At 39.3% G+C, this 25,881-nt stretch overlaps 1 protein-coding gene across 1 annotated transcript in view; it reads right to left on the bottom strand.

Moving 5' to 3' along the window:
- Nucleotides 1–25,881, bottom strand: part of LOC126259370 (aldehyde dehydrogenase 1A1-like) — a 107,940-nt gene that overhangs the window by 47,210 nt on the left and 34,849 nt on the right. Inside the window, exons 5-6 of the mRNA XM_049956110.1 lie at nt 8,825–9,015; nt 5,054–5,167 (exon numbers count right to left, since the gene is read on the bottom strand). Of these exons, the coding sequence (XP_049812067.1) occupies nt 5,054–5,167; nt 8,825–9,015 (305 nt within the window). The remainder of the gene's footprint in view (nt 1–5,053; nt 5,168–8,824; nt 9,016–25,881) is intronic.

Genomic DNA, 25,881 nt, shown 5'->3' with positions numbered 1-25,881 from the left:
TATTGCCCTCCTTCCAATAAAAATATAGTATTCACATATTAAATTAAATAAGACACTTTCACATTGCTGGCAAGGTGTGAATACTCCAATGACCATGATAAGATGGACTCACAAAATGACACTGAAGTACAGAGCTCGCCATTAAAATTGCAACACCTGGAAGGATATAAAATAATGAAATTTTATTATAAAGCATCTACAGAATAAAAGGAAGAATATATGATTAAATTTGTAAGTGGTTTTGGAGGATACAGGGTGCAAATTCTATACACAGAATTGCCACCTTTGGTAGCAACAATGAAATTTAACCTGATAGGCTCAGAGTCAAACTGAGCTTGTCTGACAGATATAGGTATGTCATTCTGCTGTTCCAACTCTATGCCACAGTTCATCATTGAGTGACTGCATGCCACTCTCTTGGCAACCCATGATGAAATGCTTTCAATGGGTGAGGGACTTAGAGATTGTGCTCACCAGGGCAGCAGTTGAACCTGTATATTGAGGTAAGTCAGGACAGCACAGGCAACATGCACTCTTGTATTATCTGTCAGTGCATCTCTCTCTGCGGGTCCATCAAGGGGGGCAACAACAGTGGTCACTGTGCTGAAAGTTTGTGGTGCTCCAGATGTTGTCACATTGTCTTTGTGGCTATTCATCATGCTGAAACAAGTCCATTTTCTGGTTCATGGTATGTGACATAGCTGTACAATTCTGCATGGTCAAGTAAATAATATGTCTTCTGTTCTGTTGGACACTAGTCATGTGGGGCTGCTAGGATCCTACATGGCACTGAGTACAGCCCTCCTGAAACAGCTGATTCCATATTTGTATGCCTGTCATGAGGTACTGACCAATGTGAGCAGCAATATTGTGAAACCATGAACCATAGTCTTGATAGACCACAGTGAAATTCTGACACACACTGGTACACACTTCTCCTTTTTACACAGGGTACAACATGATCTTCTCACAAACAAACAACATTCAAATGTGTTTCCTGAATGAAAAACCCACTCTGATATCTTTACTTATTTACAGAATGAGGGTGACATTACTCCTTCCTACTTTGAGTGGCTGCCCTAAAACACCAATTAGTTTCATTCCAAAGCAAGTAGTACACTTTATGTAAATTTCACAATTGCTTCATAACATCTTCTTCTGCACTTAAAAAATCAATAGTAAAGCCTCTTTATAAAAAAGACTGTCCATATACCATACAAAATTATAGACCATTGTCACAAATTTCAGGTTTTGCTAAAGTAATTGAGAGGATTATATATGAGAGACTATTGAGTTTCCTAAACAAATGCAAAATTGTAACCAATGCACAGAATGGATTCAGGAGAAACAGCTCTACAGAAACAGCTGTATATCATTCTTGGAACAGATTTTAACTGCAATGGATAATGAGGACTTAAACAGTGGAATAGTTTTAGATGTATCCAAGGCATTTGACCTCATCAGCCATGATATTTTCCTAGAGAAACTGTACTGCTATGGAGTACATGGAAAAGCATACAGCTGGTTTCAATCGTATCTGTGCAACAGATATCAAAGTGTTGAAATAATACATAATGGCACAAAATATTACTCAACATATCTGAAAGTAAACTGTGGTGTACCCCAGGGCTCTGTTTGAGGCCCTCTGCTCTTCTTAGTTTTCATTAATGATTTTCCTAACCATCTAACAAGAGCAGAATCAGTACTTTTCGCAGATGATACGAGCCTTTTTAGTAAGGGAGTTAGTGGAGCTGACCTACAAGAAAAAATAGTTTCACCAATGAATGAGGCAGCAGAATGGTTCAAGAACAATCACTTAATTATAAATGACAAAAAATCCACTTGGATGAACTTTACACACATAAGGAACAAAAAATAACATAAGAGTAGAGATTGGGAAATGTCTGATAGAACAAACTTTGTTTACAAAATGTTTCGGTGTATGGATGAACAATAACTTCAGGTGGGAAAAACATGTTGAACTATTGAATAAAACACTTAGTAAATACTGTTATATATCAAGAAAACTGAAAGAAAACTGTGATTTTGAAAAAATACTACGTGCCTACTACTCTTACATTCATAGTAATCTAAGATATGGTATCATATTTTGGGGGAATACAGGTTTTGCAAAAAGTTGTTTTAAGCTCCAAAACAGAGCTACTCATATTCTGAAGGGTGTTGCCTACAGAGATCCACGTAGAGGACTCTTTAAGGAGTTGAAAATTTGATCCTCCCTAGTTTATTCATCCATGAACCAGTATGTTTCCTAAAGTCAAGTCAAGAATTCTCTTCTCTAAACAGTGAAGTACACAACTATCAGACCAGAAACAGGCACGATTTCCATAGAATCATACATTCAAAATCCCTGTACAAAAATAGTTTGATGTATCTACCCAAAATAATGTTCAACACCTTACCAAAAGAAATAAAAAGCATTAAAAAAAAAGAAATAAAGAGGCTACTTTAGGTCAGAGTTTCTATAACGTTACTGAATTTTTTTTGCTATCTAAACAGATAGTGCTCATCTTTTGATTTTTCTGCATAATCCTTCATTTTTTTCCAACTTGCATGTAAATAGAAGACAAAATATGTGAAGTTTAATTAAGAAAAATATTTAAGTGTAATTAAGAAAATGTTATTCCCCTTAATGGATTTTTCATTGTATAAACTTTGTAATTTTTTTTTCTCATCTTTCATGTAAAAAGAAGACAAAATATGTAAAGTGTAACTAACAAAATGTTATTTCCCTTAGTTGTAAAAAAAAAGACAAAATATGTAAAGTGTAACTAACAAAATGTTATTTCCCTTAGTTGTAAAAAATATAAATCATGCTCTCTCTCTCTTTCTTTCTATATGACAATTATTATATCATGCATATGATAAAATGGATGATAATAAACTGAATTGAACTGAATTGAAATCTTCAGTTTTATGGTCAGCAGTGTATGTTGCCATCTTGATAAATGGATAGTAATTTGGCTACTATATATAATTAAAGAATGTTCAGTTGGCTGTGTCTAGAAAGAATCTCTGGAGACAAATTAAATGAATACGTTCTGTAAATAAGTAAAGACTCAAGTAGATACAGTATCAAAACTCTCTTCATTTTACAGTATCAAAACTCTCTTCATTTAAGAAATAATTTGAATAGAGATGATACTCATTCATCTCTCTATCATTATGATTTGTATCAATCGCTGGTACTGACAGAGACATGTTTAAAATTATAGCTCAGTTTGATATCTTTTTAAATAATTATTATTTTATCACTCATATCCAGTGACATTCATTTTGCTCTCCTCCTCCTCCTAAATCAAAAAATTGCCACACAATATAAATAGACACAAAGCCCACATAGAGCACATTAATAAAATTTTATGTGCCAACTAGCTCCACAGATGAGGAGGAGAATAGAGGAAATGTATTATGACATAAAAGAAATTGTTGAATGAAAATTTAATGTTCATAAGGGACTGGAATTCCGAAATAGGAAAGGGTAGAGAAGGAAAATCATAGAAGGAGACCAAGAGGTAAATAGTGTAAGCAGATTCAGAAGACTGCAGTAATAACTCAGAGATGAAGAGGCTTGCACTGGATAGAGTAATGCAGAGCTGCACAAAACCAGTCTTTGGACTGAAGACAACAATACACAACACAACAGTTAATGAACTGACAAGCAACATGTTTAACTCTTTGAGGCTATTCATAGATAATGAAGTTGTTTATAGGAAGATCACATTGTTAGAAAATTGTTAAAATATGTAAGAGGGTCATTGTTCAACACACAGACCAGCAGCTGACCCTCAGCATAAATAACTTCAATGTAACACATATAAATATTCATTTGATTACAGAACTGGTATTCCCACACAGGAAACATTCACAGTCATTATTTATCTAAGCATCTGTCCTGAGCAATTTAACATAGGATGATCACATAACCTAGTTGAGGGAAAGGTATGTGTTACATTCACTTCTGGCAATGTCTTCCTATTATGAAAAATTAAGTGACTTCTTTCAGTTAGAAAGTCTTCAGTTCCACTGGATACCTGTTCTGAGAATTACATGTTTAGCCCCATCTGGCAGGGTGTCCTCAACAGAATCACAATGCTGATCCTATATTCTGTAAGATTGTATTTTCATCATTACATGACAGTGTGGAACTGTATCAGAATCAAACTGGACATCATAATCTACCTCCTCCTAGTTCTCATGGATGAACAGAGTGAGCAGAAACTTTATGGCAGATTAAAACTGTGTGCCAGACCGAGACTCGAACTCGATGCTAGTTCTGCAGGTTCACAGAAGAGCTTCTGTGAAGTTAGGAAGGTAAGAGATGAGGTACTGGCAGAATTAAAGCTGTGAGGATGGGTCGTGAGTCATGCTTGGGTAGTTCAGTTGGTAGAGCACTTGCCCGCGAAAGGCAAAGGTCCCGAGTTCGAGTCTTGGTCTGGCACACAGTTTTAATCTGCCAGGAAATTTCATATCAGTGCACACTCTGCTGCAGAGTAAAAATCTCATTCTGAGAGTGAGCAGACTTTCACAATATTACTACATGTGAAACACTTATTGACTCCTACAGTGCAAATGTTTGGCCTTCAAATGTTCAAATGGCTCTGAGCACTCTGGGACTTAACATCTGAGGTTGTCAGTCCCCTAGAACCTAGAACTGCTTAGACCTAACTAACCTAAGGACATCACACACGTCCATGCCCGAGGCAGGATTCAAACCTGTGACCATAGCAGTCATGTGGTTCTGGACTAAAGCACCTAGAACTGCTCGGTCACAGTGGCTGGCTTTTGGTCTTCAGAAGGTTCATAATATATGACCATAACTTTAACTGATATCAGTAATATAATGCTAGATTTATATGCATCTGCTGGAATGACACTACTTGAAACTGAGAACACACTTCACTTTTTTCTAACGCTTTGGAGTACTTGCTACAGGAATCTCTTCTGCCACAGAAGCAAGCTGATTGCATCCAAAATATGATATTAATAACTACCTTCATCGTAAATATCTAGTTCCCTTTGCCAATTTTCTTACCACAACAGAACCTGTGAAAGCCACTTTGGCAATGTCAGGATGTGAAGCAATGGCAGCACCTGCAGTTGGCCCATAGCCTGGGACAACATTGACAACACCAGCAGGAAAGCCAGCCTGAAAAAAAAGTTTACATCAATTACTGTTGTCGAAAAAATGATATCTGAAATAAACCATCACATAAACCTCTCACTCTCACCCATTTCTTCCTTCATGGAGTGGCTGAAAGGAGGGACCACATTACAGTCTTCTGTGGTGAAACAATTTCTAAATGCTGAATTCAGGTTTTCGGCCTTCCTTCTATCATCTTCCATTTCAGTGCCAATATGATCACTGAGAAATTGAATAAATGGCATGCTGACTTTATGTAAGACAAAAGTTTCTTAGCATTCTTAGTTCGATCAGTTGGCATACTTTTTATTTCCAACTCAATGAATGCTCCTCCATTGTTCTCCTTATGCTAATTATGGCTTTGTTCAGTTTTTGCTTCTATCTACACAGACTTTGGTTAAATCTGTGTTGAAGCTCTCTTTGCTTCTGTAATAGCTTTCTAACAAGGGCATTGTACCACTGTTGGTCTTTTACCATCTAAAATAGCAAGTTGATATATAAGTGAACTAAGGTCTAAAGTAGTTAAAAGAGCCATGGCCCAGGAAGAATTGCTCATTCTGGTTGTGAAACATGTGCATCTCACTGCAAAGGTAGGTGCCACATTTCAATTCTACATCACAGCTGACATTACTTTTACTACAACTACATGTACCAGTAATGTCAGGATACAACTGATAAAATAGTATACGAGGTGTGACAATAAAGTAATGAGACTGACATGGAAAAAATGTTGCTTACCATTTTAGTCAAGTTTAGTGTTGTCTCCTTCAGAGTAGTTCCCTTCTGATTGCACACACTTTTTCCAGTGCTTATGCAGTTGATGATAACATTTCTGGAACTCATCTTCTGTAATATCCTCCAAGAAATATGGTGTCCCTTGACTGCTGTTTTGACTCTTGGAAATAGAAAAAAGTTGCACAGAGCAATATCTGGTGAATAAGTTGGCTGTGGTAATACTGAAATTTGTTTTGGGGTTAAAAATTGCTGTTCTGACAGAGCACTATGGGATGGCACTTTATCGTGATGCAGAATCCAATTATCAGCAATGTTGGCACACACACGAAAAACTCTTTTACAAAGTCTTTCTAAAATTTCTTTGTAGTAATGGTTAACTGTTCATCCAGGAGGCACCCACTCTTTATGAACAATTCCCTTGGAACCAAAGAAGCACACAAGCATGCATTTCACTTTTGCCTTTGACATGCATGCTTTTTTTGGTCTGGGTGATCCCTTTCAGCACCATTGCGAACATTGGCATTTTGTCTCTGGATCATACTGAAAAAACCAACTTTTATCACCAGTGACAACATGGCTCAACAATTCTGGATTGATTTCCATTTGCTGTAACAGATTGGCTGCCACATTTTCCCATGTTTCTCGCTGTTGTGGTGTGAGATTTTTGGGGACCATTTTTGCACAAATATTTCTCATACCATGATCTTCAGTTATTATTAGATTAACCATTTCTCGACTGATGTTTAGTTCTTCTGCAATCATTTTCATGGATAATCTTTGATCAGATCATACGAGTTCATGCACCCTGGCCAAGTTGACATCCATTGATAGTCGTCCACTGCAGTCTTCATCTTCAATATTCGTTCTGCCTTCACTAAACATTTTATGCCACCAAAAAATTGAGGTCTTGACATAATCTCCTCTCCAAAAGTCTTCTGAAGCTTACTGTATGTTGTCATGGTGTTTTCACCCAATTTAACGCAAAAAGAAATAGCATACCGTTGCACAATACTAGGCAGTTCCATTTCTGTGACAAGAGACACAAACACGTGTTAACTTATTACAGCACAACTCATGACTGAGCAGTTGCATCGATGTGCCGCTTGGACTAGAAGCAGCTTATAGACCAAGGTCAAAGATATTGTGCCTACGCAAGCCTGCAGGGTTGCCACGTCTTGCAAAGAAAATCAGTCTCATTACTTTATTGTTGCACCTCACATGTGGTTTAAATATTACAATATTATGAAAAGGATAGTTGTTACTCACCATATAACATAGATGCTGAGCCACACAACAAAAAGACTGTCAGAAAGCGAGCTTTCGGCCAATATGGTCTTCGTCAGAAACAGACAAAACACACACACAAATGCAACTCACACACAAATGATAATCTCTGGCTTCTGAGGCCAGACTGAGAGCAGCAGTGCATAATGGGAGAAGCAACTGGGTGGTGGGGATAATGAGAAGGCTGGGGTGGGGAGGGGGAGGGATAGCAGCATAGGGATGGGGGATGGTAAAGGTGGAGGGAGGGTACTGCAGTTACGCACAGTCATAAGGTTAGTTGGAGTGAGGGGGGAGGGGGGGGGGGTAGCGGAAAAGGTGAGAAGTAGGAAGACTGGGCAGGGAGTGAGGGGGGAGGGGGGGATGGCTCTGAGCACTATGGGACTCAACTGCTGTGGTCATAAGTCCCCTAGAACTTAGAACTACTTAAACCTAACTAACCTAAGGACAGCACACAACACCCAGCCATCACGAGGCAGAGAAAATCCCTGACCCCGCCGGGAATCGAACCCGGGAACCCGGGCGTGGGAAGCGAGAACGCTACCGCACGACCACGAGATGCGGGCAGGAGGGGGGGAGGGGGGGAGGGTAGCGGAAAAGGAGAAAAGTAGGAAGACTGAGCGCATTGTCGGAATAGAGGGCTATGTAGTGCTAGAATGGGAAAAGTGATGGGGCTAGATGGGTAAGGACAATATTTAATGAAGGTTGAGGACAAGAGGGTTACAGGAATGTAGCATATATTGCAAGGAGAGTTCCCACCTGGGAATTTCAGAAAATCTGGTAACTGCAGGAAGGGTCCAGCTGGAAGAGGCTGTGAAGCAGTCATTGAAATGAAGAATGTTGTGTTGGGTAGCATGCTCAGCAATGGGGTGAACCAGCTGTTTCTTGGCCATAGTTTGTCAGTGGCCATTCATATGGACAGATAGCTTTTTGGTTGTCATGCTCGTGTAGAATGCGCACAGTGGTTGCAGCTTAGCTTGTGGGTGACATGACTGGTTTCACAGCTCATACTGATTTCACAGCTACAAGCTAATCTGCAACCATGGTACAGCATTCTACATGGTCGTGACAGCAAACAGGCTTTCTGTCCACATTAATGTCCACCAACAAACTGTTGCCAAGAAACAGCTGGACCACCATGTTGCTGAGCACACTGCCCAACATGACATTCTTCACTACAATGACCATTTCACAGCCTGTGCCATCTGGATCCCTCCCACCAGCACCCGTTTTTCTGAACTCTTCCAGTGATATATTCTATGTTCCTATAACCCTCTTGGCCTCATCATTCATTATTCATTGTCCTTACCCACTTAGCCCCTTCCCTGTTCCCACTCCAGCACTAGACAGCCCTCTATTCCACCAATACACTCACAGTCTGTTTGCTTCTCTCTTTTTCTGCTAACCTCCTAACCGCACCTAGCTGCCCAACTGTCTCTCCACCTTGTCCCTGTATGCTCCCACAAGCAGCACTTTACTCTTCCCCAGCCCTACCCTGCCATCATTTTTTGTGTCTATCTGCGACTCAGCATTTATACTATATGGTGAGTAGCAACTAGCCTTTTCATAATATTGTAACATTCCATCCTGGATTTTCTATTTCTTTTATGTGGTGAAAGGAGGTTTTAAAGAAATGGAGATACATACTTCTTTGCACAGGGCTGCAATATATAACGCACAGAGAGGTGTGTCTTCAGCAGGCTTCAGCACTACAGTACAACCTGTGGCAAAAGCAGGAGCTAACTTCCATGCAGCCATCAGCACTGGAGCATTCCACGGTATTATTTGGCCAACCACACCAACAGGTTCTTTCCGTGTGTAGGTGAAGTAAGGGCCATCTGGAATTTAAGGACCAATGTCATGTTATTTCATCTTAGTCATTTAAAACATACATGTACACAAGCTATAAATTCATGTATGCTACCTCAATATGGTAATTAACATCACTTGATAATTAATTACTGTTGAAAAAAGAAAAACTGGAGGGGGCTGAAAGAGATGGAAGAAAAAAAAAATATTGAACTGCAAGTTTCTTAGAACTTTCTAGACAGCTCCTTTAGAAAGAGAAAGAGGGCAGTAGTAAAAATGAAAGGTGGATAAAAGAATTATTTAGAAATTAACAAAGAACACTTATTGTTACTTCTGATATTTTACTTCATCTTCTCACTCCCAGTAACTGAATACATTACATTATGTAGACCCTATTGTAAAGAAGCACCTTCAGAGATGTGAAATGAACCAATGAACCAATGTATACATTAACAAAGATGTGACAGTTACCAACTGCTTCTGTGAACTGTTTTAACTATAAACATAATTAATCCACTATACTCCATTCATAGATACAAATTATTTGAATATAATACAATTTGAAGAAGAACAATATACAAAATAGCTGATGTTTATACAATTGAAAGAAGAACAATATGCAGAATAGCTGATGTTTATTTATTTTATGAAAAATCTTTACATTAGCACACCCTCTTGTGGCCATTGATAGGCGTTTCTAGGTGCAGTATGAACAGTAGGCTCTTTACAATCCACATTATTACAGTGTTGCTGATAAATAACTTGTAACAGGAATGGTTAGTAGATCATTTTAATTTTCATTTGGAATCCATGGAGAAAAACGTTTTGCTTGTATTTTTTATTAACCTCTTTTATTACAAAATATTAAAATAAATTTTCAAAGGCTTGTACAGATTTCTCCTCATTGTTACTGAGCCATCTGCTATCTGCTGAAATGTGATGTTCACACAGCACACATTTAGTTTTTGTCTTATATACACTTGTTACTGTTTTAGTCATGTTTCTAACCACATTTTATTTATATCATCTCACTTTCTCTTGTACACATTTATGAATAGTTTTCTTTAATTCAGTATAGTCTTCCCTGTTCCTATCACTGTTTGACTGAGACTCTCATGTTCTCTTAAGTAATGGCTTTGTTCTATTCAAAGACTTATTTAATTTATCATCTTCAAACTTCCAATATATTTTGTTGTTTGCCAAAATACTTTTATTAAATAACTTCACCTTTGTCTATATAAGTATCATCTTCATTTTCTGAGATCCTTAACATGTTGCTTACTTCAATCTTGCATATCTACCTAGTTTTTAACAAAGTTTTGTAATTTATATGTCTGACTTTCTGCCTGATAATACCTTTTTTTGGTTTAATATCTGGTTTTGCTCTGCATCCTACAAGTTTCCAATCACTCAAAATTCTGAAGTAGTTTACGGTTTATTAGGTAAATAGTATCCAAGCCTGGAAAGAAGTCCATTGTATGCTTGGTATATCTGTTGAAGTTCCACAAGCAAGATGTGGAGGAGGCACAGTTATTGACGGTGCAGGGTGCAGCCGTTTGCAAGTTGGTCTTGTGTCAGTACCAATGGCTCCTGTCACTTGGGTTCTGAGGTCATCCATAGCCTGTGTGGGCAGTTGGTAGAAATGGTGAAGACTGCTGACTTCATTCATGGGATGCAAACAGAGCTCATTATTTGCAGCATTGCATCCACAGTAGATCAAAGTCCGTTGGTTTGGAGCTGAGTAAATGGCCTCAACCAAAGGGCCCATCAATTCTGTGATGGTCTTGGCTGTAGATTTCTCAAGAACTGCATTATGGGGTGGAAAACTGTATGACTCCCTTGATAGGTCAGGGTGCACTACACAGAGGAAACTACTTAGATAAAGTACTTGAGGGTTCACATTTAGGTTTTTTAGGCTAGGCAGCAGTTTGAGGTCCTCTGAGGAGTGCTCATCAGTGGACACGCAGAGAGCAAAATCAGACCATGTACAAAGTAAAGACACTTCAATTGTCATAATTCTAACAGTAAATTGTTGAAGTATTTGTTAAATTAAAAGCACTCAAATGAACACCTGTGAACTCATGTGAGCCATGATCTTTGTACATCTTTGCCTTTATGTCCCAGGGTCTTTGCTTTGCTCATCCTCAGTACATGTCCATTTGACCATTTGTCTGCTTGTCAGTGTATACCTGCTACTGCATCATGTTATGTTCATCATACTGTATGTCATGTCAGTGCAGTATAATGGTGTTTTTCCCCCTTGAAGTGGTCTGATAAAGTGTACAGTAATGTGTTTACCAGTCTTCTTAATAGAAGTAGTTTACCAACAATATTCACATATGACACTGGTAAATCAATTTCTCCAGAGCACAACACTGGAATTTCAGTCTGATTCACTGCCACAGATTTATGCATGCTAACATGGTTCACTACATTCGTCATCCAATTTTTATTTACTATAAGACCAAAAAGCCAGGACATTTTTGAAGTAAGTGCCCTTACTTGGACAAAACAGAACCTCAAGTGCCTTCAGTGCAGCATTTTTCAGTGGTTCTTTTAATGGAAGTGACAGTTAAGTTGATATGGGTGCTAGTGTGCCATCTCATGCAAATAAAAACTGTATAAAGGATACAGTAGACAATGTTAGTATGCACAATCTTGTGGCAGCTAACCATTCTGAAATTCCAATGTTGTGGGCTGGAGAAGTTGATTTAACAATAGTACTTGGAAAGACTCACTGTGATAAGAGTGAAAACTGTTGTGTGTGCTCCAGAATTGAAGATATATTTATTATCTGTGAGCAGCTTGACTGAGCAAGGAAACTCATGTGAATTTGCTAGTGATCACTGTAATAGTTTTAACAAGACTCAAGAATTAATTGCAACTCACCACAACATGGTTTTGGAGAAGGATAATGAACACTAACAGCATCAACACTTTAGTTGAACATATTCTGAGTTCACTTGACAGGCAGCAGAAGGCTTATGGGGTCGCCATGGACCTATCAAAAGCATTTGACTATGTACATCACTCTAGGTAAATGGAGAAGATCCAGCGGTAGTGGACCTGAAGGAAATCCTACGCAATAATCAAAATGCACATTTTGCACAGAAACAATGCAAAGAAATCAGACATACTATTGATGGAAAAATAATGAATTACATATCTGAGTCACATACTGCTAGATAATGGTGTGCTGCAGGGTTCGATGCCCAAGCCAATACAGTTTATTCTCTATTTAAATGACTTCCTAAAACATGTTAAACAGAAACATATAATTTATGCCAATGACACTTGCTGAGACAAAGGAGGAGCTTGAAGAGGGAGCACTCCTAAATATAGAAACTGCAATAAATACCTAGTACAAAACAATCTCTTTATAAATCAATCTAAAACAATTTTTTCAGTGTTCCAACCAAACAGTGTGAAATGTATAATGTAAATACCAAATTAAATAGTGAATAAATAATGTAATTGGACAGAAAAAAATCTACTCACCACATGGTGACAGGAGAGCACACATATAAAAAGGTACTGAAATTTTCAAACTTTTGCAACCTTCACTGGATTTAATTACCTCACCAGTCTAGTTCAAAAGCAGATTTCCTGGGCCATCACATCCAATGCTGTCCGCCTCCAGTAGCTGATTGGTCACCACGACGGACTGTCAATCCTAAGGGCACGAGTTTGATTCCCGGCTGGGTCGAAGATTTTCTCTGCTCAGGGACTGGGTGTTGTGTTGTCCTAATCATCATCATTTCATCCCCATCAACGCACAAGTTGCTGAAGTGGCGTCAAATTGAAAGACTTGCACCAGGTGAGTGGTCTACCCGACGGGAGGCCCTCGTCACACTACATTATTATTATTACATCCAATGCTGGAAATGCTGATCCCTCCAAAAGACAACTTATGAGTACACTTCTTGTCACTCACTATCATCCAGGTCTTGATAGCATTAATCAGCTACTTCAACAAAGCTATGACTTCCTAAAATGAGTTCCATTCTGTTTGACATTTTGTCCACCACACCTAGAATAGCTTTTTGTTGCCCACCCAATCTCCACAATATCCTTGTCAGACCCTATGCTCCTTCTGCACTCATTTCCCTACCTATGGCATCTATCCCCATAACCATCTCCACTATAAGACTTGCCGTACCACTGCCTATACTAGCCCTGTAAGTAGCAAAACATATACTGTCAGAGGGAGAGCCACTGGTGAGTTGACACGTCATATACCAGCTATTACGTAAACACTGTTTACCAAGTTATGTTTTGGGATAAAAGGGCATAGGCAGAGAGAATATACTGGCAACATACATTCTCGGTGGCTGTTTCACCACACATGCCATCTGGATTCTTCCTCAGACACCAGTTTTTCAGAGCTCCACAAGTGAGAACTGGCTTTACAACATGTTCCTGCTTCTTATCACCCACCTGGCTTTAACTTACATTAACTTCTCCCATGTTAGCATTCTTCTCAGTAACTATTCCTTTTTTGAATCCATTTTAGTTTTCAATATCTTTCTATATCTTCTACTTTGTCCTGTCCCCACCTCTACCATATGCAATGCACTTAACTTCCTGCTCTTACTAACTTGTAAGTTAAGCTCTCAGGTTTTCAAATCTCATCCAGTGCAGCATCCAACAATCAATCTTTCTTTCTCATCCTGTCCGGTACGTCTTTGCTGACCCATGATTCTGGGTGACTTTTCTGAACTCTCCCCATTTCCTAAACCTCATAAGACCTTTTCCTTCACCCCTCTTCCTTCCCCTTCAACTCTTCTGCCAGAAGAAGGCATCACTGGTTCAAATAGCTTGCAAATTCCAATTCCTTTTTTATGTTTGTTCTCCTGCCACCACTTGGTGAGTAGATTGTTTACAAATGCAATTACATTATATATTCTCAAAAATTCATTATTTCAGTTGATAAATTAATAGTGAGGCACTTAATGAAGTAAGCAACACAAAATTTTTAGAAACTACTATAGGTACGCATTTGACATGAGGGACAGCAGTGTCGGACTGACCGTCAGAGACAGAGCACCTCGTGTTCCTGCTGCTAATAATGCGAGTACACCATTCATTTGTTATATATTTTTATGAGCTTCCAACAGCTTAAAGCAACTTATAATACAGATACCTGTGTAGTTACTACATTATTTTTGTAATTTCTTGTGTGTTCGAGTGCTTACTAGGCACAAGCTTTTATTTTAATAACAGCGTAGCGTACAGTATCACCGTTGTTATCAACCCTCGTATCATATAGGCTTTTGTTTGTTTTGATTAGTGTAGCTCAGTGTCATTTAGACTGTTAGTGAGAGAGCAGCTCGAATTCCTGCTGCTAATAAGCCAAGTACCCTGTTCATTTGTTACATATTTTTATATTTTTACGAGCTTCAAACAGGAGCAACTGCAGTAACGGATAGGAACTGTGATTGCTCTGTACAGATGCAACCTGAGTTGGTGACCCTTTGCTCAGAGCTCCAGGCTGTGTTGGCTTCCGTCACACAGCTTGAGGCTGCAGTGAAGGGGCACCACAGTGGGGGCTGGACGTGGGGATGAAAGGAACGTCAAGCATGTCCCATGTGTCCCCCGATCAGTCCACTGCTGTGGCCACCCCAGGTACTGCCTGCACTGAGGTTGACCCCACACCCATGGTTGAGTGCAAGATCATTCAAAAGTCTGGCAGGCAGCAAAAAACTTCCTTAGGGGCTGATCGTAGGGCCTCCCCGGTTTGTTTGACGAACAGATTTCGAGCATTATATGTGGATGACGATGTCTCTGAGCTGGACGCAGTTGTCCACCCTGTTCCAGTGGAAGCTTCTCAGCCCACAAGGTGTGGGCAATCACAGAGGGTGGCTCTGCTGGTAGTTGAAAGCTCCAACATCAGGCGCGTAATGGGGCCCCTTAGGAACATGGTTGCCAAGGAGGGGAAGGAAGCCAATGTACACTCCGTGTGCATACCAGGGAGTCATTCTGGATGTGGAAAGGGTGCTTCCAGAAGCCACGAAGAGTACAGGGTGCAGCCAACTGCAGGTGGTGGCCCATTTCAGTAACAATGACGTGTGTCACTTTGGATCGGAGGAGATTCTTTGGTGTCATGTGGTTAGCGGAAGTGGTAAAGACTGCCAGTCTTGCTAGCAATATTAAAGCAGAGCTCACCACCTGCAGCATCACCAATAGAGCCAAATGTGGCCCTTTGGTGCAGAGCCAAATGGAGGGTCGAAATTAGAGGTTCAGGCATTTCTGTGACCGTGTAGGCTGCAGATTCCTTGACTTGTGCCATCGGGTGGTGGGTTTCCAGGTTCTGCTTAATATGCCAGGAGTCCACTACATGCAGGGAGCAGCTACACGGGTAGTGGGGGCTGTGTGGAAGGGAATGGGTGGTTTTTTAGGTTAGAGGATCTCAGGGAACCACAGAAAGGGTGTCCATCTAAAAGGGGACAGGTAAAACACAGTAAGTTAGTTGTGGAAACAATTGGTATTGTAATTGTAAATTTTCATAGCTGTGTTGGGAAAGGACCAGAGCTCCAAGCCCTAATAGAAAGCACTGGAGCTCAAATATTTATAGGTACAGAAAGCTGGCTAAAGCAGAAATAAGTTCAGCCACAATTTTTTTCAAAAGATCTAACAGTGTTCAGAAAGAATAGATTAAATACAATTGGTGGTGGAGTATTTATTGCTGTCAGAAGAAGTTTGCCTTGTCGTGAAATTAAAGTAGATAGTTCCTGCAAAATAGAGGTTATACTTGACAATCAGACTAAACTATTAATTGGATCATTTTATCAACCCCGACTCAGAAGATATAGCTGCTGGACAGTTCAAAGAAAACTTGAGTCTCATTTGAAATAGGTACCCCACTCACACAGAGACTTCAATCTACCCTCGATATGCTGGAATAATTATACATTTAAAGCTGGCAGCAGGCATAAAATGTCATCCAAAATTGTACTGAATGCTTTCTCAGAAAATTATTTTGAACAAGTAGTTCATGACCCCACTCGAAGCGCAAATGGTTGCAAAAGCATACTTGACCTCTTAGCAACAAATAATCCTGGACAAATACCAAGCACCATGATGAATACAGGGATTAGTGACCACAAGGGAGTTGCTGCTAGGTTGAATGCCGTAACACCCACAACCATCAAAAGGAAACGCAAAGTATATCTATTTAAAAAAGCTGATAAAAATGCTCTTAATGCCATTTTACAGACAGTCTTCACTCCTTCCGATCTGATCATGTAATCGTAGGAAAGTAGTGGAATGATTTCAAAGAGATAGTATCGACAGCAATTGAGAGATATATACCACATAAATTAATAAGTGATGGTACTGATCCCCCATGGTACACAAAATGGGCCAGATTGCTGTTGCAGAAGCAGCAAGAAAAAGAATGTCAAATTTAAAGGAATGCAAAATCCCCAAGACTGGCAAAGTTTTACAGAAGTTCAAAATATGGCACATACTTCAATGTGAGATGCTTTTAATGATTTCCATAATGAAACTCTGTCTTGAAATCTGGCAGGAAACCCAAAGAGACTATGGCCATATAAAGCACACCAGTGGCAAAACACAATCAATATCTTCACTGAGTGATAACAATGCTGAAGCCACTGATGACAGTGCCACTAAAGCAGAGTTCGTAAACATGGTTTTCCGAATCTCCTTCACCAAAGAAGACAAAGTAAATATTCCTGAATTCCAATCAAGAGCAACTGCCAAGATGAGAAACATAGAAGTAGATATCCTCGGTGTTGCAAAGCAGCTTAAATCAATTAATAAATCCAAGGCTTCTTGTCCAGATCGTATACCAGTCAGGTTCCTCTCAGAGTATGCTGAGACAATAGCTCCATATTTAGCAATTATATACAACTGCTCGCTCACAGAAAGATCTGTACCTAAAGACTGGAAAATGTTCAAGTCACACCAATACCCAAAAAGAGAAGTAGGAATAATCTGTTGAATTACAGGCCCATATCACTAACGTCAATTTGCAGTAGGGTTTTGGAACATATATTGTATTCAAACATTATGAAGTATCTCAAAGAAAATGATTTATTGATACATCGTAAGCATGGATTCAGAAAATATCATTCTTGTGAAACACAATTAGCTCTTTACACTCACGAAATAATGAGTGCTATTGACAGGGGATGTCAAATTGATTCCATATTTTTAGATTTCCAGAAGGCTTTCAACAATGTTCCTCACAAGTGTCTTCTAACCAAACTGCGTGCCTATGGAATATCACCTCAGTTGTGTGACTGGATTTATGATTTCTGTCAGAAAGGTCACAGTTCATAGTAATAGACAGAAAGTCATTGAATAAAATAGAAGTAATATCCAGCGTTCCCCAAGGACATGTTGTAGGCCCTCTGTTGTTCCTGATCTATATTAACGATAAAAGAGACAATCTTAGTGGCCATCTTAGACTGTTTGCAGATGATGCTGTCATTTACTGTCTTGCATAGTCATCAGGTACCAAAATGAATTGCAAAATGATTTAGATAATATATCTGTATGGTGCAAAAAGTGGCAATTGACCCTGAATAAAGAAAAGTGTGAAGTTATTTGCATGAGTACTAAAAGAACTCCACAAAATTTCGATTATGTGATAAGTCACACAAATCTGAAGGCTGTAAATTCAACTAAATACTTAGGGATTACAATTATAAATAACATAAATTGGAATGATCACATAGATAATGTTGTGGCTAGAGCAAACCAAAGACTGCAATTCACTGGCAGAACACTTAGAAGGTGCAACAGGTCTACTAAAGAGACTGCTTACACCATGCTTGTCCACCCTATTCTGGAGTACTGCTGTGCAGTGTGGGATCCGCATCAGGTGGGCTTGATGGATGACATCAAAAAAGTACAAGAAGGGCAGTTTGTTTTGTATTATCGTAAACACAGACATGATACATGAATTGGAGTGGTGATCATTAAAACAAAGGTGTTTTTTGTTGTGACGGGATCTTCTCATGAAATTTCAATCACCAGTTTTCTCCTCTGATTGCAAAAACATTCTGTTGGCACCCACCTACATAGGAAGAAATGATCATCACGACAAAATAAGAGAAATCAGGGCTCACACAGAAAAATGTAAGTGCTTGTTTTTCCCTCACGCTGTTCGAGAGTGAAATGGTAGAGAGACAGCTTGAAGGTTGTTCATTGAACCCTCTGCCAGGCACTTTATTATGAATAGTAGAGTAATCACGTACATGTAGATGTAGATGTAGGTAAAAGGTAAACACAGATTTTCATCATGTATAACCACAGAAGGCAGCAAAATGAAAGCTGAAGCTTTAAATTTCATATTTAAGAAATTGTTTACACAGGTGGATCAAACAAACATAACATTGTTTGGGTGCTGCACAGACTCTCATATGTAATGGGCATTCCTGGCATAGAGGAGAAATTGAAGGAGGTAAAAACAAACAAATACCAGTCCAGAGGGGAGCCAGTTCGGTTTTACAAAAAGTACTCTATGGCATTGAACCTTTACTTAGCTTGTATTTATCACACAACTCTCACTTACTACTAAGTCCCAAACAACCAGGGAAAAGTGCTGGTTATTCCTGTGTATATTAAGGGTAAAAGAACAGAGCCATAAAATTACATAGTAATACCCTTAACATAAGTTTGCTGAGTATTCTTCAGCATATTCTGAGTATGACTACAATAAATTTCCTTGAGATGGGACAGATTTTGTCCACAAAGCAGCACAGATCTATAAAGCATCTCAAGTGTAAAACTCAGCTTGGCCTTTTCTTGCATATCTTGCAAACCATGGATGAAAGGCAACAGGCAGACAGCATTTTCCCAGATTTTCGGAAAGGTTGGGGCAGGTGGAGAAATTGGCTGTGGCAGAGCATGCACTGTGTGAGACCGACCATGTAGTAAAATTTGATGATGAAGATGTTCTGGCTGTAGAAAAGAACTATCACACCTACTTGTCAAGAGAAGCTATACATGAACAAGAGAATAGCTTCAACAAGAAAGAAGAAGGCCTCAAGGTAAATGGATCCTGGCTTCCCGTGCTGCAGTGAATGACTGTCACAAGTAGCAAGAGCACTGTACGAGAAATGACTGCGGAGGAGCCCTTACGCACTGGTGCGACATGTACATATAGTTTGCAGTGACGAGCTTGGCTTCAGGTCACCAACTGCAATGGGGTGGGGGGGAGTGAAACTTTGACAATACCATCCACTCATACTGGTGAAACAGCAGAAAAATCATCAGAAGAATGTCAGTTGAAGAACCCGAGACAGAAGCCAACAGGTAGTTTGTCTCCAGAAAGCGTTCAACATGGTGCTGCATAGCAAACTGTTACAAAGGTCCAAGCATGTGGATTAGCTTCCCAGATACATGAGTGACTCAAAGAGTTCTGAAGTAATAGAACCCATTAAGATGCCCTTGATGGCAAGGGTATCATCAGGAATTCCCCAGGGGAGGGTGATATGACCACTCTTGTTCTCTGTATATATAAATGATCTGATGGTCAGGATGAGCAGCAATCTGTGGCTGCTAGCTGATGATGCTGTGGTGTCCAGCAAGGTGTCATAGTTTAGTGATTGTGGAAGAATACAAGATGACTTTGAATTTCTAGTTGCTGTTATGAGTGGCAGCTTGCTCCAAATGCAGAAAAGTGTAAGTTAATGCTGATGAGTAGGAAAAAATCCTGTAATGTTCGTTATTGATATGCTGCTTGTACAGTCACATTGATTAAATATGTAGGCATAATGTTGCAAAGTAATATGAAATGGAATGAGCACCTAAGGTGGTAGCAGGGATGGCAAATGCTCAACTTTTGTTTATTGGGGAAGTTTTAGGGAAACATAACTTTAGGGAAATGTATCTATTCTATAAAGAAGACTGTGTATAGAACGCTAATGGGGCCCTTTCTTGAGTACTACTTGAGTGGTTGGAAACTGCACTGCATCAGTTTAAAGGAAGATATAATAGCAGTTCAGAGGTGTGCTGGCACATTTTTTACCAGTGGGTTCAATCTACAAGCAAGTATTATGGAGATGCTTCAGGATCTTGAATGGGAATCCCTGAAGGGGAAATGAAATTCTTTCCATGAAACACTGTTGAAAAAAATTAGACAACCAGCATTTTAAGCCGACTGTGTGACAATTCTGCTGTTGCCAATGTACATCTTGTGTAAGGACAACAAGGATAAGATAAGGGAAATTAGGGTCCATACAGAGGCATATAGATAGCCATTTTTTCCTCGCTCCATTTGTGAGTGGAACAGGAAAGGAAATGACTAGTAGTGGTGGTACAAGGTAGAGCACGTCAAAACGCTGCTCAGTCTCGCTCGCTTCTCGCTGAGTACGCGGCTCATTATCGCTGGTACAGGCGCGTGAGGTGGGGATGACTGACGTCACGCTGCGGAACTGAGCTGAGACGAGGAATGTCGAACAGGACGGGTGCCGGAACGAGACTGCGAGAGCGCGAGCTGACCGAGAGACTCGCATTATCGTAACGTAGCGGTAGGCAGTAAACTGTCACGGGACTAAACTCAGCATGAGTGGTTCCGGAACCGGGACCAGCGCAATGACTACCATCACAAAAGATGTTCTGTTGAAGAAACTTGGTGATGGGACGTACATTCTGATAAATAAAGTGGAAGTAAGGAGTGGCAGTTCCAGTTGGGAAAAATTTAAGGTAAGCCCTTCAGTTATTACTAAATAATTACAGAATTGATTAATCGAATAGCTTCGTTTGTGTAGCATTTTTTAATGAATTGATACATTTGTTGTGTCCGTAAACGAAAAGAAAAATTGTCTTCGTGAAACATACATGAAGGTGTTTATTACGACTGTTTCAGGTGGTTGTTGAGAGAGATACGTCTTCCAGTTGGTTACTTTCAGTGCCAAAATGGAAATTGTGGAGCATTGCTTGCTTACAAAGGAAGCACAACTGGAATGAACAAACATAAATGTAAGGATAATCGACACTTGTCAAGCGCTGCAGCTGCCATTGCTGATAAAACATTTACTAGGGACAAATGTGTTTTAATGTGTGCAACAGACCTCCGACCATTTGATAACCGCCCAAGACGTGCTACCTTCCCCAAGGACTGTAGCACGACATATTAAGGAATTGGCTGATCATGTCAGGAGTAAACTTATTCCAATAGTGAAAGACGCAATTGGTAAAAACCAGTGTTCAATGACGTGCGATCTGTAGAAAGACAGTTATCGTAAGACCCATTACCTGACTATCACGTCCAGCTATACTGATGAGTCGACGGACAAATGGAAACTAAAAAAACAGTGTACTCTTAACTACGAGGTTTCCTGATGTTGCCAAGACTGGTGAACGTATCATTACGGAAATATATGAACAAATGGCAGAGTTGCAGATAACGTCCTCGGTACTAAGACGGTTTGCTTTCGTTACAGATAAGGGAGCTAACATCAAGAAAGCACTAGAAGCACACAAACGACTCGCATGTGTGATGCACTGTATTAATACAGCACTGAGGCACATAGCCAATGAAGGTTTCTTAATGGATGAGATTCCTGCAGTGTATGACTCCATCCTGGCTGTACGTAAAGTAGTAGGCTTTATAAAACAATCTGGCTTAGTCGCGAGATTAGATAAAACCTTACACCATGATGTAGAAACCAGGTGGAACAGTGTGAACATGATGTTAGACTCATTCCATTCACAGAAAGACCAAATAGAGACCGTTTTGCGTGATTCAAACAAACACGAGATGATGACGTCGTATCAGAATGCGACTGTGGAAAGCGTTATTCAATTTCTGAAGGTTTTCAAAGAGGCCATGGACGATTTGGAAGGCGACAATGAGCCAACACTACCATTTGTAGTGCCGTGGATTTTGAAACTGATAGGTGTCTGCGAAACTGGATCCGACTATGTGACAATGTCTAAGCTAAAGGAAAGGGCAGAACTGTTTATAAAACAGAAAGTTCTAAATGAACTACATGACATTCATTACGTGGCAACGTTCTTGCATCCCTGTTTCAAGGAACTATTAGTTTTTCCCGAAGAAAGAAGAGAAAAAATTCATCAAGGTATGCGTAAAATGTTAAATAACGTTGTTGATACAAACGCAACCAAAGATGTCATGCCTTCTCCCACAAAAAATTTTCAAAATTGGCGAACATCCACCTCAAAATCGAAAGATGAAGTTGAGAAATATATGAACATGGATAGTCCAAACGATGAGTTCACAGACCTTCTTTCTTGGTGGAAAACAAATTCGTGTGTCCCGTCGAAACTCAGCAAAGAGGTTTTCTGTATACCTGCCAGTAGTGCCTCGAGTGAAAGAAATTTTAGTAAGGCAGGGATGGTACTGACCCAGAAAAGAAGTTGTCTAGACTCTGATCGCGTTATTGATATTCTCATCATCCATAACAATAAGAGAACCAAATAAGCTAAATTTGAAGCACAGAAGCAAAGGCATCGGCAACTGGTTTTCTGAGGTGTGTACGTAATCAAATATAATATTGAGAAGTGATAAGTAATGACTGCACAGTTATGCAGTGAATATTACATACTTCATACTAAGTAATGTAAACTGTTGTATAATTATGGTACTAACAGGAGAACAGACTCAACTGCAGTACAATATCTTCAGAAATGGAACTGCTGAATTAAGTTTTCAGATTAATTTGCGAGACTATATTGTACATTATTCGTTTTGAATGTGTAAACTTTCTTTTAATTAATAATTCAAGAACAGTCTTAATCGCATTTATTATTGTTATAATACCGCCAACCGGTTTCAACCCAACGTAGGGGTCATCTTCTGGGCGTTTACACCATTGGTCGACTGCTGGTGGTGTCACTCTTGTCTACATAACGGCAACAATTTCTTTTAATTAAATGAATTTATTATTGTGTACTACGATCGTTTACATCGCTTGAGTAGAAGAAATTGGGTGTGTATAAGACGCTACTTCTTCACTAAATAACAGATTTATTTCAACGTACTGTTTAGCAGGTGGATCACATCCTCAGCTGCTGCTTTAAATCGTTTTTCTTTTGGGTGCTAGTGTACTGCCAGTACAACAGTCTTTGGTTGGTCAGTTAGTTAAATGTTCGATAGATCATTTGAATGATTCTTTTATGGAAATGATGTGGAAAGAGCGTCTTTTTTTCTCTGGCTACCGCCTTTTCAATAGACATTCATCAATGGAACAGAAGGAGTTGTCCAGGAGAAGTGATTTTTAAGTTCCATTTAAAACTCACTTTGCTACCTGCTAGACATTTTAATTTTTAAGTTCGATTTAAACTTACTTTGCTACCTGCCAGACATTTTATGTTATTGGGCAAGTAATCAGAGATATTTTTTGCTACATATTGAACTCCTTTCTGGGCCACTGACAGCTTTAATAATGGGTAAGATCTTTTTTCCCTCTAGTATCCTCCCTGTGGACATCACTGTTATTCTCAAACTGTGATGGACTGTTTATGACGAGTGTCATTAGGAAATATATGTATTTTGACGGCGCAGTTAAAATGTCAACCTCCTTGAAGATTATTGTGCCTACATGATTTCCGTGAGTGAACATCGCATATTATTTTTACTGCTCTCTTTTGTGCAATCTGTACTTTCTTTCTAAGTGACGAGTTATCTCAGAACATCATTCCATAACGCATTTCTCTTTGTTGAGTTCAAGCATCATAATCTTAAGTTTCTTTCAGCTTTAGCAACAGGTGGATCCGGCTTTTTGCAGTTTTTCTTATGTCTCTTGCTGTGATTTGTATATTTTCAGTCAGAAAACACAGCATATAAAAATAAAATTGCATGGCAGTTATGGTTAACAGAAGGGTATCAAACGACAACAAACGGTAACTACGTACAGTGATTAATACATTAAGCACCTATGACCTGAAAAGTGGAACACCTCGAAAGGTGGTCGTTTCCTTCAAGCGTTCCAAGTATGTAGCTACAGAGCCTGCGAAAGACTGTTCATAAGTCCAAAGCACCTGCCTTCTCGAACATTCTACCTGTACAGCGTTGTTGAAAAAGTGAAATATCTTTTATAGAACAAGGGCCTACAACAAAATAAAAATAAAACACAAAAGTTACACAATTAGCTTTGATAGCAAACGTTACAAAATTAACCCTAAAACAGATAATATGTTAACAATCTTGCCCTAGTTGACGGCAGTCTTTAATGCTGACGGAGGTCGTAATAAATACAATGAACCGTATTAAGTCGTCGAAGAGTGAAGAAACAGTGGGATAATAGCTAAATAAAGAGGAAGAAATAAACACAAGCATAAAGGCAATAAACTTCAAAACTAATACCGCGAAAGGAAATCTTGCGTTTGCGCAGTTACACACGAAACGGGAAACATTTGTAAAATGAGACGTCACTTTAAAAACAACCGTAAGTACAAAACGCACACACACAAAATTCAGCATTAATATCTATGGTAGGCAGGAAAGTGGATGGCTAGTTTTCCTTGATACTGCAAGAAATGACTTCGTGTTAATGCTTAGCTTAGACCCCACAATAAGCGTATCTTCATGTAGAAAATAATTTACAGTCGTCATCTCTTGCTTTATCATAACGTTTCACGATTTCCCTTGTTGCCGTTACATGACAGTTTCTGAGTAATCTGAATGCCACCACTGATAGCACTTTTACAGGAAATTTTGGCAGCTTTACTTTTATAATTACTTGGACTTGATTTGTTCGAATGTCTCAGTTTTGATTCGTTCGACCGAAATGTGTCTTAAATCTCGCAAAATGCATTCATACACACCAGCACAACCGTGAAATCTCACACGTGTATGTTCCGTACTAGTACACTTGTAACTAGGATAGCCACACACAGTACGACCCGCGTTCGGAACGGCCCCATGCGACCGGCGGCGCTGCAGGAGGCCAGCCGAGAGTGTCGGGTCGCCTCGTTATCGAGACCGCGCTCTCGGAACACGATAATCTCGCAGGCAGCATTCTCGCTGCTCAGTCTCGCTTACGAGAACGAGCGGGAATACGGCGACAGCTGACGGCCTCTAGTACAAGGTACCCTCTACCATGCACCATACTGTGGCTTGCAGAATATCTATATAGATGTAAATTGCCACATCCTACACATTTCTTTATTGTTTGTTCAAACAAAGTTAATTTCACTTTTAGTTTAATTTTCCATGCCCAATTACTCTTTGTTTTCTTCAGGAAAAATATGTTATTGACAAGAATGACATTCTTGACTGATTCAAATAATGTATGGCCTCTGTCATTTCTGCCGTTGTATCATGATCCCCACTGAAGAATCGCTCTTATTTTTTGTCCCGTTATCATACTGCAGTGACATTTGCTCTCATTTATCACTTTTGTAACTCTTCACAGTGATTCTTTATCTCTTCATCTAAGCATGAGCATATTGATGAATAGACTTCATTGATATTCAATGAGCACCCTACATTTATTTTTAAAACAAGAATAGCTTTTCTGTCATATTCCTTTGATTCTGTATTATTCTTTTTAATTGTCTATCATTGAATCTCCTCTCTGGTTTCTTCCTTTGCAATAAAAAATTTGATCTGATAATAATTCTGTTTGTTCTTAGGTTTTTTTGCACTTCTTATAACTGATGTCTTGTAACTCTGCTTCCAATCTGTTCGGGAGGAGTTTAGTTTATCCTTGAATACCAAAGTTCTATAGTATACTATATCTAAATGAAAAGTGGTAGAAGCAGTTATATGCCTAGGTCCCATATTTTATTTAGCCCAACTTCACACAGCTATAGTAGCTGGGCTTGCCCCCATTGTCAAAGACATTGTCTGAGTCCTCTCAGCCCACAATTCTCTCAGTTCTTTTGCTCAGGCCACAATTTTGATACCATAGGAACTCACACAACAATAGCACCTTTGACAACAAACACTTTAT

This window comes from Schistocerca nitens, chromosome 5 (genome assembly GCF_023898315.1).
Source record: "Schistocerca nitens isolate TAMUIC-IGC-003100 chromosome 5, iqSchNite1.1, whole genome shotgun sequence".
Classification (NCBI taxonomy): domain Eukaryota; kingdom Metazoa; phylum Arthropoda; class Insecta; order Orthoptera; family Acrididae; genus Schistocerca; species Schistocerca nitens.
This window is presented reverse-complemented; position numbering and strand designations above follow the sequence as displayed.